Source organism: Diospyros lotus, chromosome 14 (assembly GCF_014633365.1).
Source record: "Diospyros lotus cultivar Yz01 chromosome 14, ASM1463336v1, whole genome shotgun sequence".
NCBI lineage: Eukaryota > Viridiplantae > Streptophyta > Magnoliopsida > Ericales > Ebenaceae > Diospyros > Diospyros lotus.
The window spans coordinates 7756912-7772242 of NC_068351.1; the positions used below are offsets into that span (position 1 = coordinate 7756912).

General features: G+C 34.5%; 1 protein-coding gene across 1 annotated transcript; it reads left to right on the top strand.

Moving 5' to 3' along the window:
- Positions 1–9344: 9344 nt before the first annotated feature.
- On the top strand, positions 9345–14254 carry LOC127790323 (protein STRICTOSIDINE SYNTHASE-LIKE 10-like). Its single transcript, XM_052319771.1, has 3 exons — positions 9345–9722; positions 13009–13272; positions 13389–14254. The coding sequence occupies exons 1-3, from the start codon at positions 9439–9441 to the stop codon at positions 13957–13959; spliced, it is 1119 nt and encodes a 372-aa protein (XP_052175731.1). The 5' UTR covers positions 9345–9438; the 3' UTR covers positions 13960–14254.
- Positions 14255–15331: the final 1077 nt, after the last annotated feature.

The following is a 15331-nucleotide window of genomic DNA, read 5'->3' on the forward strand; positions in this document are numbered from 1 at the left end:
TTGCACTTTAGACTTACTCACCCCGGCTCAAGACGAATCGGGGTCGGCTGAAATTGAACGTCGACACTTACAGATAAAAAAAATGACACTTGTATCATTTAATGTATTTTAAAAAATTTAATAAAAATTTTAAAATACTTTTCAATCTTATCTTGGGGTTACTGTCCTTGAACGATCTCCTACCACTCATCCTCTCGATTTCGATAGATGAGGTAAATTAGAAGTGGAGACTTGGTCTCATTAAACAGGACAAGTAATTGAACCCACAATCTATTGGTGCGAATCTCAACTTATCGTGACTCAACCATTTGACATGTGTTCTAAAGACTTTCTCAATTTTATCTTAACTATTATATATCTTGACTTTAAAAATATTTATAGAATTATTATCTTATTCATGTCAAATAATATGTTAGATATGATGGAGATAATTTAAGAGATGGGACATGGGCCCCAGGAGGTGACGCCTCGAGGCCCAAATTCCCTTAGACTGTATGAAACAACATACGCAAATAACATACCATCTCTCAAATATTTCGAGCCTTAAATTTACAGAATCTTATCTTTTACTCATAAGCAGTTAAAAATACTAGATAGCCCACAGTACGGTAGTGCAGATAATCCGGTGGGTTGCTGTTTTTGGTTGGAAGCTACAAAGAAAAGATTCCCCGACAAACTCAATATTAGGTTTCTGCTACAACCCGTGACACGTAATCCTCGCTGCCATGGCTAGATTGCCTTCCTGCCAAGCCATTTCCAAGTCCCCCCCGCCTCACACCCCACGGCATGCCTCATCCCCCGTGCTGTGCTCGCCTGCCCTCCACCACCCAATACAAACCCAACCCCCCCCTCCCATTTTTTAATTAATTTTACATCATGATTCAGAATTTATTCCACTTTTTAACTTCCATCCCTCCTCAATGTCAATGTCAATGTCAACTACTAATACATAATTTGTTAAATTACATGTGTTGTGTCACAGGCAACAACAATATGTTTCACAAAGAAATTTGAGATGTATAGTGAAGGGACAAGCATGAGGGGGTGTGAAAATGTTTAGTTTGTGTTAATGGGTACATATTGTCTCAATTAATGCATTGGTTGGTCGGTCACAATTAGAGTTGTGATAGGGCTTAGGGCTTTGCTTCTGGGATGTAAGAACCCCCCTCTTGTCTTGGGGTTTGCTTTGCTTTCATTTCCTTGGCACTTTTCAGTTTTCACTCATCAACAAAAATGGCAATTAGTTTCACCAAAACAAGCCTTTTGCCATTCACACTTCTTTTCAATCACCTTCTATGGGTAAATGGCAAACTAACGTGTGAAGCAAAAATATTTTAACCAACACATTGGTGATAAAACGCAAACGCAATTCTCAATTGAGTTAACGACGTCTTAATACGTGATCCTAATAATTCATTAAGTATCGGGTGTCTCAATTCTTGTGTCGTGCCCCAATTTGTCAATAATCAACTTTTGTGATTATGCATTACAACAACAATTATGAATTTTTAATTTTAAGTTTAATTTTGTATTAACGAGGATGTAGTTTTAAATTATGAAACAATTAGTGATGGTATTTAGATTCAACTCACATGTACGCATGATTAAGCTCTATAATGTTACAATTAATATAAGTGGATAATTACACTATCAAATATTTCTCGACATATTTTATTTCTAAGGCTATGTTGGAGAGTTTTATGAAAGAAAAGAGAGGAAAGGGAATAAGAGGAAAGGCAAGAAGTTATTTTACTTCTATTTGAACGTTTAATGAAAAAGAAAACAATGAAATTTTATTCTTCTTGCTCGATTATTTAAGTAAAGGAAAAGAGTTATTCTTCTTGCTCAATATTAAATTTTTAATATAATTTTTATATTTTAAATTTTAATGCATGATATAAAAGAAAAGAAAGTAAAAGATCAAATCTTTAATTAAAAAAAAGAGCTCAAATCCACTTTCACACCCTACCCTCTAATTTAGGAAAGGAGATTTTACAAATATGAGAGAAAAGGAAGTGGGGATTGGATTCCATCCAATTCTCCTCGTCTCTTCCTTCAAAACAATTTTTAAACAAGTGATCGTTTTCGTTCGACCTCTTATTTTGTCAACAAGTGATAATTATTATATTAAAGATGGATCGAATCTAATTAAAAAATAAATTTTGTTACAAAAATAAGAGTAGCCCAGTTATAAAACTAATTATATCTCAAAATTTTAGCAAAACACAAACTCATCGGTTTATAAAATAATAGACCCTCGTGACCCACATGGGATCGATCATCTCTCAACTTCAATATCTTTGTTTTTGTGCGATCCTTCGTCGCTCATGCTCTAAATTTTGACAAATGAGATAAATCATAAGCAGACCTTTAATCCTTATCTAAATCAAGTATCGAACTCGTGACCTACTAATACTAACTCCAACGTATTGCTTGTCATGCTCTTATATTTTGATCTTTATTCTACTTTAATTCCACGTCTAATTTTACATAAACATTAGAGTAACGTTGTTGAAACAAAATTATGCATTCATAATCAACATCTACATTTCCAATTAGACTCCAGCGGTTGAGGGTGGGGGCCGTGAAATGGAACCGTGCATGTTCAGCTTGAAGCTTTCATCATCAAGTAAAATGACCCCACCATCCAATCCATATATATGTGTGTGTGTGTGTTTAATTAATTAATTAAAAAGACATTCACTTCATGAAGGACCTAAGAGATCTGTCTGAGGATCTTGTCTCATTATTATTACTACCCCCTCAGACAATTCAAAATTGGCTCCTTGGTTCCCTCGATGCCTCCAAATCCCCAGATTATGTAGGCCTCCAAATATTGTGCCACATCCTACCGTTCACACCCTTCCCCACGTTCCCACATGCTGTAGCCCGTAGCGCAGCCGAGTAGTAGTAGTCCCCAATTTGATTCTATTTTTGAGTTTCACTCCTTTTACATTAGCAATTTTGCAAGGTGCATCCAGACCTCTTTAAACTCGCCTCATTTAACATGTTATCAAACTCACTCCATTTAACATGTTATGCTGTTCCAGTCTTCTGCTTCCAACTCCCCCATTTTAACTTAATTCAAATTTAATTAACAAACAGTTAGAATAATGTTACTTATTATATAAGCCCCCTTTTAAGAAATGGGTTTGATTTTATAAATCTTAAATAATTTGTATATGTACTTGTTTTTAAACGAACAATGCGTTTGTAACTTTTAACTATACCCAAACAATTAACAAGTTTGTTTATAATCGATTTGAGCGATTCTATGTTCAAACTTTACATGTTTACTTAAACAGGTTTAATTAATAGTCTTTTTCAAATATGTTCAATTCAATTAATTAATAGGGGAACACAATTTATTTCAACTAACATAATCTCTATTTAAAGTCTTACCTACCCAACTATAATTATAAGAAGAAATTTAAAGAAATGAAAAAAAAAAAAAAAAAAGGTTTACTAGATACATCTGTATAATCTTTCCCGAACTGTAGGAGTATCTTCATCCTTTTCAAAGACTATGACAATTGACTGGAAAAATCTGTGTTAGAAGCTGGCGCATGGGATACTATGTTTGGATTGGAAAGAGTGGAAATGGGCATATCTAGCAAATGAGAAGATTGGGCACCATCTCATCATCATCACATGGTATGTCCACATTTCAATCGTAGCATTTGCTTCAAGCTTTTTGTATGGTCCCCTCTCTCCCACTATTTGGTCTCCTTTTCAAATGTTTGATTTAATGCCATGCCCAAAAGGCTACCCTAATTGGGGTTCATTTTGGTCACACAGAAAACCTAATTAGTTACCATTGATATGATTCTCTAATTACTGTTGAGTTGAGTTGGATCAAATATTTGGCTTTGTTCTTTGTTTATTCCTTTTTATTTGTAAGAATATTGGGTGAAAAGAATAATATATCTAAATGTCAGCAGTGGCAATGACATGAGTGTAGGAAAATAAATTTTTTGGAGGATTAGGGTTTTGACATTTAGGAGTTGAAAGTGTATTAAGTCAGACATTTGTTTATTGTGTTTGACCATATATATATATATATATATATGTTTGCCTAATTCCTTTTTCACAATGAGAATTATTTAAATGTTAACTTGTAAATTATTTTATTTTTTTATGAGATAGACTAATGGTTTGATTATATATATGAGAATAAATATTTGGTTAATTAATTTGAGTTATTTTAAGAAAATAAATAAATAAAATATGACTTCTGATCTGCATAGGAACTTAATTATTACACACTATGATTAAACAACAAACTAAGTAATATTGTAAGAAGTTGATAAACTGAACCTTTTTGAGATATTTGGATGAAGTACTTTGGGATCTCATCTCATTGAACAAATAAAATTAATAATTGAACAGTGAATAAATAAATTATTACCAACATTTAATGAACAAAGTGGCGTTTGGCCATAAGCTACTATAAAATAAGCAAGCAATGGAAACTCTCATGGACAGGGAATCCCAGGGCAACCCATTAATGCTTTAGAGCAACTTAATTAGAGCAAGAGTTAATATATATTGTTTGAAATTTTTTTAAGAAAAAAAATGAAATTAACCAACCAATAATAAGATGTAGAGTTTTAATTTTGCCTGGTTAGAGCAAGAACACAATTTAATTAATTAATAATATAATTAGTCTATAAAAAAAATGAATGAACCAAACCAAATAAAGAAAATAATCATGTTAACTTGACTTGCAAAACAATCATGGATTAGGTCAACCCTCCGTGGAATGACAGAACTAGTAGACATGTTCAGATCCTCTAAAAACACATTTATGAACGATATTATAGAATTAATTAGAACACTTCCCATTTGGGGTTTGAGATGTTGAATATCATTAGTTTAGACCCCACAAACTCATTTAATTTTCTCGACATATTTGCATGGCTGGCTATCATTCCATTGCATGGAGTTTAAATTATATATGAACCATTTTTAACTTCTTAATAGGATTCGGATTAATTCAAGTAATTAAAACCCAGCTTACTGTCGAGAAATGCTTTAAAGAAAAAGAAAGAAAATGTCTTTTTGTAAAGCCCTAAAAGGCCAAAAATGTTGTTTGTCCACAACTTTCAAAGTTAGTTTGATTGGGTGAGAAACAGATCTTGTGAGATCTCCATAGCATGGTCGATTAGTTTACTGCTAATGTTTGATTAATTAGTTGGAAGGTATTACCATCCAATTATGATAAAATTATCATCCAAATTGGGCAGATACACCGCACAAAGCACAACCATCCAATTAGCGCACCAATATTTAATATACTCAACTTGTAGAGATCTTCTTGGAGATCATACAAATCAAGTAAAGGGTTATTTTAATTAAGCATATCTTAATTAAATAAAGTCGTCGACGCATGGTACAAGAGAGGAAATTAATTAAATTATGCAGCCCCCAGAATGGTTGTTTGATCAAGACTTTTTGGACAGAAAAGAAATCAACGCATAAATAATGTGATCGATCACACAGCATCATTTGTTTGGAAACCATCGATTTGTGGCTAAGTGTCTGTTTTTGTAGCTAATTAGATATGTTAAAACAGATTGTGCATGAGGTTAATGAGTATATATAGAGAGAGAGAATGTTTTATCTCCGTGTTATATTTATGTGACATGAGATTTCACCTTTCGGTGAAGTTAAAAATTTGGAAAGAAAAATGCACAGTACTGTTATTAGTAACAAAAGCTCAAAAAGAGTTGGCTGGTAAACAAACAACAGTCGAATATGGTTTCTTTCATATGTAATTTGTCTCTATCCCATGCCCTCACATCTTATAAATACCATACAAAGTATTAAATCTATCAAATAATACTGATTACATAAAATCCAAATATATAATCATCTTGAGATCATTTCTTCTCCAAAACCATCGCATCTCACTGATTAGGATCAGGGAGTAATAATCTTTTAAGACTTATACATGCTATTAATGGTATATATGTATAAATTGTTTTGTATATATATTTTGGGGAGGGAGGAGGGAGAGGTAAAGTAAAAGAGATGGTCCCAACAAACACTCATTCCAAGGAGGGGAGGGGGGGGATTTGGTCATAAAAACAAAGGGATTCGGATGGGGGAGTTTTCAAATCATGATGATTCTTTCTCGCCGGTATTGTGATTGTGGGGTCTCCTTTTCCTTCAACAACATGGGCTGGGGAGCCACCCTGTCCTTGTCCATGTCTTCTAACTTCTCTTCTGATCCCCAACAAACCGCTCTTTTCTTTTAATCCCCTCCGCTCCCCTCCCCGTCCCTCCCTCCATATGACTTACACACTTACATATACATATACATATACATATATTATATATATGTCATTCCTATGCTCTTATCCTAACCCAATTCATCTCTCTCTTTCTCTCTCTCTCTCTCTCTCTCTCTCTCTCTCTATATATATATATATAATATTACAGTTGATCCATCTCATGAAGTTCCAAATCAAGCTTCATTTATCATTGTTGCCAAATTCCACCTTGTCACAAAAATTGTGTTTATTAAAGATACGATGAATTCTAAAGCTGAATTTTTAGATTAGTTTTGTTTCTTTGTTTAGATTGGGTTTGTCTCAATTTCAAATTTTAGTTTGACTTTACTTATTGATTGAGTTGGTGGGAATTATCTTTTATCTTGTTTAGAGATATGTACAGCATTTGAGAGTTATGGTTTATTTTTTATTTTTAAATAAAATAAATTTAGATGAAGTGATCAAATTACTCACAAATTAATTTTTAAATAATTTAGTCAATATTAAATAATTTTATTTTCTGACATCATTTTTGTTTCATTGAAAAAGCTCATACTTTCTAATCTTTTAGAATGCCCTAACAATTTGGCATTAATCTAACTTCTTCACCTTCTCTAATTAAAAAAATATATATATATTCCTTTTTGTATAAGTTGTTTTTATTAATTTATGTTTGTAGTGTCAAACCAAACCAAGCTGTTGATACAAAGTCCATAGCATAGTACAATATTGAACTCCATTGAGATTGCATTAAAAAATTTGAATATATTGGCACAAAATATAATTACTAACTAAACCTTAGATTTTGATGATAAGATCTCCACTTCCTTAGCTAAAATCCTATGCCCACAATAGCTCTGATTTAATCTGAAGCCCTAATAAGAGGAGGCTTAAAAGGGTTGAGTTTACTCAAAACTCAACACCTAAGGTTATTCAAGCATGGAGCACAACAAAAGGCTCATGCTCATGCCCATAGTTGGCTTACCTAATTCGTTTATGGGATCAAATCTGACCATCCATGTGATATTAATTTGGCATATATTAACCTTTTGACTTGGTTATATAAAGGCATGATCTCTCAAGAGTCAAATATGACATTTATTACGGATTTATTGTATTGTTTTAGACTAGCATATGCAAGTTCAAACTCGAAGATTTTCAATATCATCTCAAAATCAAAAAGGAATAAAAAAAAGATTACAACTGTAGAATGGGTCGAATAGTGATTAACTTTAAAACCCTGATCAAATCCTAACCTAATAAAAGATATAGAATAACAAAAAAGTGAGAATGAGTCAAATTTTGCTTTCTTCAATACTTGATATCTTAAACTGGGTACAAAATTTTAAATTCCCTCTCCCTCCCCAAGAAAAATAGGGATCCTCCAACTCACATAGAAATCAATTAAATCAATGATAACTTTTTACACCAATAATAAACAATATTTGATCTGAAATTACATTAAACTTTATCATGGCATTGACCTCTCCCCCATCGGGACAGGGCTTTGACAAAATTGGATTATACTGTCAAGTTCATACCAAAGGCTTTAAACTTAAAAGTTCTGACATTTTTTTTTTTTTTTGAAGATAATTTTTGAATCTGCCACACCAAACACTTTCTTTATTATGAAAACAGTAACATAGTGGATTAAGTGTGAACGAACCACAGTTCAGTTTTCCAGCTCATTGGATTGGAGTGGTTTATTGGCATCAAATGAGGTTCATGCACCAAAGCATATATTGTTTGGTTTGTGCAATCTTTAGCAGAATATATAATTGATGGGCGAAAGCTTTATGCCCATATTGATGCTTGGATTATGAAATTAATGTGCCCTTAAGGAGGCCTTCTGGGTCATGTTTGGGTGTCTCAATGCTGTCTCATAAGGTCACACTACTTGATCCCATCCATTTATATATATATATATATATTTGGTTGCTTTTCATCACATGCATGGATTTGTTCCAAAGTTAGGTTTGAAATTAGTTTTTCGTTTCTAGTAATTAAAACAACAATCCCTACATATATAATTTAGCCTTAATATGGTTTTGGCTCGTTAATTTTATTTATTTATAGAAATATTAATTATGCTTAAGAATTTTTCTCGCCTTTCTTGATATTTCTGTTTTTTAATAAATGTAAAAGATAACAGCTGTATCCGTTTGCATTTTTTGAAAACGGTTGATTAATTATATGGCAAAGAAAGTCTATAGTTTATATTATACGTGAAAAGAAGCATTGGGCTTTGTCTAAGTGATAAGTCACAAACACAAGCCCGCCCAGTATCCAGTCAACAGGTATTGGGCCATTCAAGCCCAAACAAATTAGAATGATTGAGTCCACTCGTTAAATCTAATGGGTTCGGTCCTAAGGCATAAACGAGTCCACTCGTTCAATCAATGAAGTTGCCTTAACATCACTTAAGCTTCATTGTCACGGGATATATATATATATATATATAGACTTGATATTTTGCCCATATTAGACAATATTTATTAGTCGGAGGAGAATGTTTTGCCGTTTCTATCAAATTATCCATATCGAATAATTTTTGTAAAAATATTTTTTTTATATTTTCTTGGGTGGTTCGGTTTAAAACCGAACTGCCTACTATCCAAACCATTAACTACACGGTTTGGACAATTTTCAAACCATTTTTGACCGTCAAAAAAAAATTTGATCGATTCAATCTTGTTCGGTTCGGTTTGATCGATTTCTGCAGTGCACCGATTTTTTTTAACACCTCTAATTTATAGGTCTGATATGTTGCCTATATTAGATAATATTTATGAGAGTGTTATGTCATTTTTCTTAAATTATTTATATCAAATAATTATTATATTGTTTATCGTAAATAATATAATAATTCTATATGTATACGAAAGTAAATTAATGAGATGAATGATTAGGCTATTATTAGATTACACACCAACTTGAAAATGAAAAACAAATTGTATGGTGGTTGAGTGGGGGAAAAGTTTCTAAGAAAATGAAATAATTGACAAAATATGAGGGTGAAATTGGAATTTAACTTCGACAACCCAATGAGATGCGCTGAGGCTGAAGTGCCAATCAGAGCGCTTGACTTCTAATACTACTTCTTCTTCTCCTCTTCCTCCTGAGAATCCAATCCAATCCAATCGCCATCTTCTTCAGGCAAGCCATGAACAGCACGGGACTGATCTTGACGGCGGCAGCCCTTGCAGTTTTAGCCATATTTCTAGCTTTCACCACCACCCACTTGTTCACTCCGCCTCCTGTTCCGGGCTCCCATGACGACCTCCACACGGCGGAGATAGTGCATCTCACAGGCGCCTTCGGCCCTGAAAGCGTGGCCTTCGATGCCGACGGCGAAGGCCCCTACACCGGCGTCGCCGACGGCCGGATCCTCAAGTGGCTGGGAGTTGACCGCGGTTGGGTTGATTTTGCTTTCACCACTTCCCAAAGGTAGCTAAAATTCATCCTCCTTTTTTCTGTTCGTTCGTTTTATCTTCTTTTGATTAATTTGTCGTGATGTTGAGATAGAAGTTGCTTTCATCAAAAGGTCATTCATTAATTTCAGAATCCACCCACCTGTTCTTAGAATTAAATGCAAGATTCTCTGGGGATATCGTGCTTATACATACATATATATATGTATGTACGACATCTATTTTCTCTGGCCACAAATTCCATTTACTGTGGTAGGTAAATTAATTTGGTTGAACACCTAATCCAAGTTTGTACTTCAAATTTCTCTGTCAAACATTCACGTGGTTGAACACTACATCTACTAGGACTAAGGCTTACTATGTTGTTTGTGTATTTTAGGAATTGTTGTAAATAGCGAATAATGATAACATTGCTAGATTCTTTTTCTTTTATTTTGTTCTTTTCTTTGCCTTTTTTTTTTGGTATGTTTCCCTTGAAGCAATTAATTCCAATCTGAACCCTTAAATCGTAAGAGGATTGATGAGATAGGTTCCATGTAGCCATCCCCACATAGTGAGGTCAAGGATTGATGTTTTGTTGAACCTGAAATCCTCGGATTGCGTCTAGAACTTGACATTTGCACAAGTTAGTTAGTTGATAAGAGTTTGCTCACTGCTTAATAAGCAAGTGATCATCAACCTTCTAGCAGTCAGCAGTGGAATTGCGGAAGAATTTGTATGATGAAAGATCAGAAAGAACGAAAGGAGGAGGAGAAGCAGACAGGAAGGGGAAAATTTGAGAATGAATTAATATTCTCTCCATTGATTACTCAACAACATTCAATTTATACAAGTCTCTATCTTCTCGCTTCAAGTTAACTCACTTAGCCAACAGAACTAATAAGCATAACTGTCGAAGTACGACGACCACATGCAGAATTAACAACCATAATAATTACCAAAGTGCAACCACCATGAGCAGAGCAAGTCAGTTGTTACTTGACCATCTTTTCATCAGCTCCACTGGAGCTTCACAGTTGAACAATATCTGATTTCAATCAAGCTGTTTCTTCTTCAGTCTCAAATTAGCATGCAGCTGAAATGCAGTCGATCTTCAGACGGCTTCCATTTTTCTGCCAATCTGGACTTCTTTAATTCTCTTTAGCAACCAAACACAAATTCTTAGTCCATATATCTTTTCTCTTGGCCGATCGGCAATCCCCTCGTTCTGTTGCTCCTCCTGTTTCCCTCTCCTTCAGCCTCCCCCTTAGCTGTATCAGTAGCTCTATTCCATAATCATAATACCCTTTGTGGCCATTATATTCTCTTGATGAAAATGCTGGTCAGAAGATTATTTTTACGACAATTCTGAAAACTCTTCATCACTATGCTTTTTTCAATTGATAGAATGATAATAATACTAATAATAATTTTGTATAAATCAAAGAAAATGGGAAATTTTAGTTGTCTAAATTATTTGATTAGGCTTATTACGTAAAAAAAAAAAAACCAAAAAGAAAAGGAAGAGTCCTTATATCAGAACCAGTGTAGGACTTAGATATATAAGCCTGCTAGGTTTTGCTAAATTATCCATGATAATGGATATCCAAAAGGGGCAAACACAAATTTCCTTTTTCTATAAATATTTTGAAATGATATGTCTTTAGATTAATGGGGTATTATGGAAACTGGGCTGTCTTTATAATTTTCAACAAGAGTAATTCATACATAATCTCATTTGTTGCCCTATTTCCTTCCCTAAGACATCAGTCACACCACATAGGTTGTGCTAAATGCATGTGGGATCTCAAGTCTCAATCCCCAGTGTCTAGGCTACAAAATTCCCGAGCTTTGTTATACCAGGCTTTTGCATGATGTGAACTCACGATGGGATAAGGCCAAAGGAACCCACAAAAGATTGAAACGAACCCCAGAAAAGCCAAAATCGGATAGAAGATAAAGAATTCCCGACCCGTTGATTCACAAACCAATAACCTAGACTATATTAAAATCTAGACCCGTTGATTACGTGGAAACAAGAACCAAGAATTGTTGAACGCCACAAAGACTACCCAGATCTTTAATAAGTTCAGGTTTTGAACACCACAAAGGAATCATTCCCTTGATAAGTTTGAAGTTTTGTTCATTGGAGAACAAAATTGAAGAGAGGGATCTCTCAAATTTAAAAATTCATAATAATCTTTGTCTAATGTTTACAATGGAAAAGCCTTTAAATAGGTGAATAATTAAATTCTAATTCTACATAGAAACTAATAAAAATCCTAAATTACATAGAAAATAAATAAATAACTTGATCTGGTCAATCAATCAATCATTCCTTTTATATTCCCAGATCTTTTCAATCAATCAATCAATCATCCATTCCTTTTTATGCTCTCAAATCTTGTCAATCAATTAACCAATCAATCAATCAATCATGCGTTCAAATCTTGCAATCAACAACCATTCCTTTTTATGCACAAATCTTGTCAATCATCCAATTCCGACATGGTTGACTTGTCCGATTGCATCATTGTTAGTCGGCCCTCCATGATTCTCATCATTGCATGTGCAACTTCCCTTGTAATCATATATGCATTGCTGAAAACTAGAGCCCTGCCTTCTGGTGGTGAAATCTCAACAGAAGGTGTCAATACGACACTGAATATTTATTGGTCTCTAGATTGGGAAAATAAGGTGAAAAGTTGATTTTCTTCAGATTTTTGAATTTCAAACAGTAAGGAAATTCTGAAGGTTTTTTAAGCTGATGGTGAAAAATGTCCTGATAAAATTTCCCAAACTGATCCTAATTCAACTTAAATCTCCACAGAAAATGTAGAGTTCTCTGTCTTCTCTGATATCTCCTTCCCCTTCCAATCTAGTAAAAGCTTTGAATGGAATACTACTACTTTCGCAATCTGATTTACGGCCAATGAAAGAACCAAAACGTCGATAAGTGAGAAGTCTCCACAGGACATTGCAAACTGCAAAGGCTTTGAATTCAACTTAGACCGTAATTTATACTTGAAGGGCAAAATTACACACCATAAAGTATTCCTTTAATGTGTGTCACTGCACAGGCGACTATAACATTGAAATTTCCTAATTAGTTTCATATCTCTCCACACTAATCTTTACAATGGGTGCATGTAAATCCGGATTTCGTGCTATGAAGGCTATACAAACGCCTCTTGTAACCTTAGGCGGAGACCTCCAAATTTGCCTAAGCTGCTATTGAAAATAAAATTTCTGTTCATTTCACTTTGATAATTTTATTGAGATGTAATTTTGGGTCAATGACCGTTTTAAGATATTTTGTGAAGGGAGGAATGTGTGCGTCCATTTGCACCAGAAATGGAGCATGTATGTGGAAGGCCGTTGGGATTACGATTCGACAAAAAAACTGGAGATCTTTATATTGCAGATGCATACTTTGGCCTTCAAGTCGTAGGCCCAAAGGGAGGTTTGGCCACTCCGGTAGTTTCAGAAGTCGAAGGCCAGCCCTTACACTTCACAAATGATATGGACATTGATGAGAGCAAAGATGTGATTTACTTCACTGACACAAGCACAAGCTTTCATAGAAGGTAAGTGAAGTGCCACATTGTCGAAAGCACTGAAAATGCTTTATTTGCACAGCGGGAAGAACTCATTGATCGATTGATCAAACTCTGAATCTCCTCGAATTGTTGTCTTTATGCAGGCAATTTATGGCATCAATTCTAAGCGGTGACAAAACTGGCAGGTTGATGAAATACGACAAAACAAGCAAAGAAGTCACAGTTCTACTGAGAGGCCTTGCTTTTGCCAACGGCGTAGCCCTGAGCAAGGACGGGTCCTTTGTACTAGTAGCCGAGACCTTGACTTGTAGGATCTTGAGGCTGTGGCTCAATGGCCCTAATGCCGGAAAATCAGATGTGTTCGCTGAGCTACCCGGGTTCCCAGACAACGTCAGAAGCAACTCGAAGGGCGAGTTCTGGGTGGCACTCCACGCGAAAAAGGGTACTGTGGCGGACTGGTTTGTCTTAAATCCATGGATTGGGAAAGCACTGCTGAAGCTCACTCTCAACTTCAAGCAACTACACTACTTGTTAGTGGGAGGAAAGCCACATGCAACTGCAATCAAATTAAGCGAAGAGGGAGTAATTTTGGAGGTTTTAGAAGACAGTGAAGGCAGGAATTTGAGGTTCATTAGTGAAGTGGAGGAAAAAGATGGCCGCTTGTGGATTGGGTCGGTGATTATGCCTTTCCTTGGTGTTTATAATTTGCAATGAATTCCCTCGTTATGGCCTGCCTTCTTCATCTTTTTTGTTCTACTCCTTAGAGTTGGGTTTAATTAGTTTAGTTAGTATGTCAATTGTGGTAGTTCTAACTAGCTGCACACACGGCAGTTAGCTGTTGTAACTTGCCCTACTGATATGCTTTATCTGCTAAAGATAAAAACTACTGATAAAGTTTTCTTTCAAATGCCCTCCTCCTTTTGTGCCGATGTAGATTGTTTTCTGTATGTATTTTTCTATTCGAGAGAGCAATAAACTAAACAAGTTTTTCTTTTAATGAAGTAAGCCATACCCTACTCGAGTAATCTATTTCTTAAATACTTGAGAAAGGTGTTCCAATCAGATATCTCCTTGTTTGTTCATGGAATTAGAGTAAAAAAACAAATCAAACCTAGCTTCTTTTTCATTATTGTTCCATCATGTTCAATGTTAATGCCGAATCAACACCTACTATCACATCTTAAACCTCCCCAATCTCAATGGAAAATCACCCCATTCAAATCACCACTATTTGACTTAATGGAAATAATTTTTTGCAGTGGTTACAGTCAGTCCGAATGTATATTAGGTGACAAAGAAATATAGGATATATCACGAAAGAAATTCAGAAACTTGATGCAAAGAATCTTGCCTTCTCCACTTAGAATGTCGAGAACCCAATAGTCATGACCTGGCTAGTGAACTCTATTGTTTAAGACATTAGTGTAAACTATATGTGTTATTCAACCACAAATGAGCTATGGGATAATGTCACACAAATGTACTTAGACCTAGGAAATCAATCACAAGTTTATGAGTTGACATTGAAACTTGTTGAAATTCGCCAAGGTGAGGAAACTATCACCAAATATTTTAATTATCTTTAAAGGATTTGGCAAGATCTTGATCTATTCCATGATTATAAATGGAAATCCATGGACGATTCTAACAATTAGTAGAAAATGGTGGATATCAGTTGAGTATTTAAATTTCTTGTTGGTTTTAATGTTGAGTTTGATGAAGTACATTGATGTATCATTGAAAGAAATCCTGTTCCTCCTATCAGATAGATGTTTGTTGAAGTTCGTCGTGAGGAAAGTCGTATTTAGGTTGTTGTATCGTATTTTTTGATATATGAGAAAAAGTGTTTAATGAAAAACCTATCTTAAAATAAAAAATCTTTTATGTTAATATCATATTTCAAAATAAGCTTTATATATTTCAAAACATGCATAAATAGTATTTGGCGCAAAAATTCAAATTACTTTAAATATCTCTAGTTCATGCATCATGTTTCGAAACTTGGTATCTATGTTTCGAAACATTGTTCAGCCATGTTTCTGTACGTGTTTTGAAATGTTTTTTTTAAAAAGTTTCATTGTTTGCT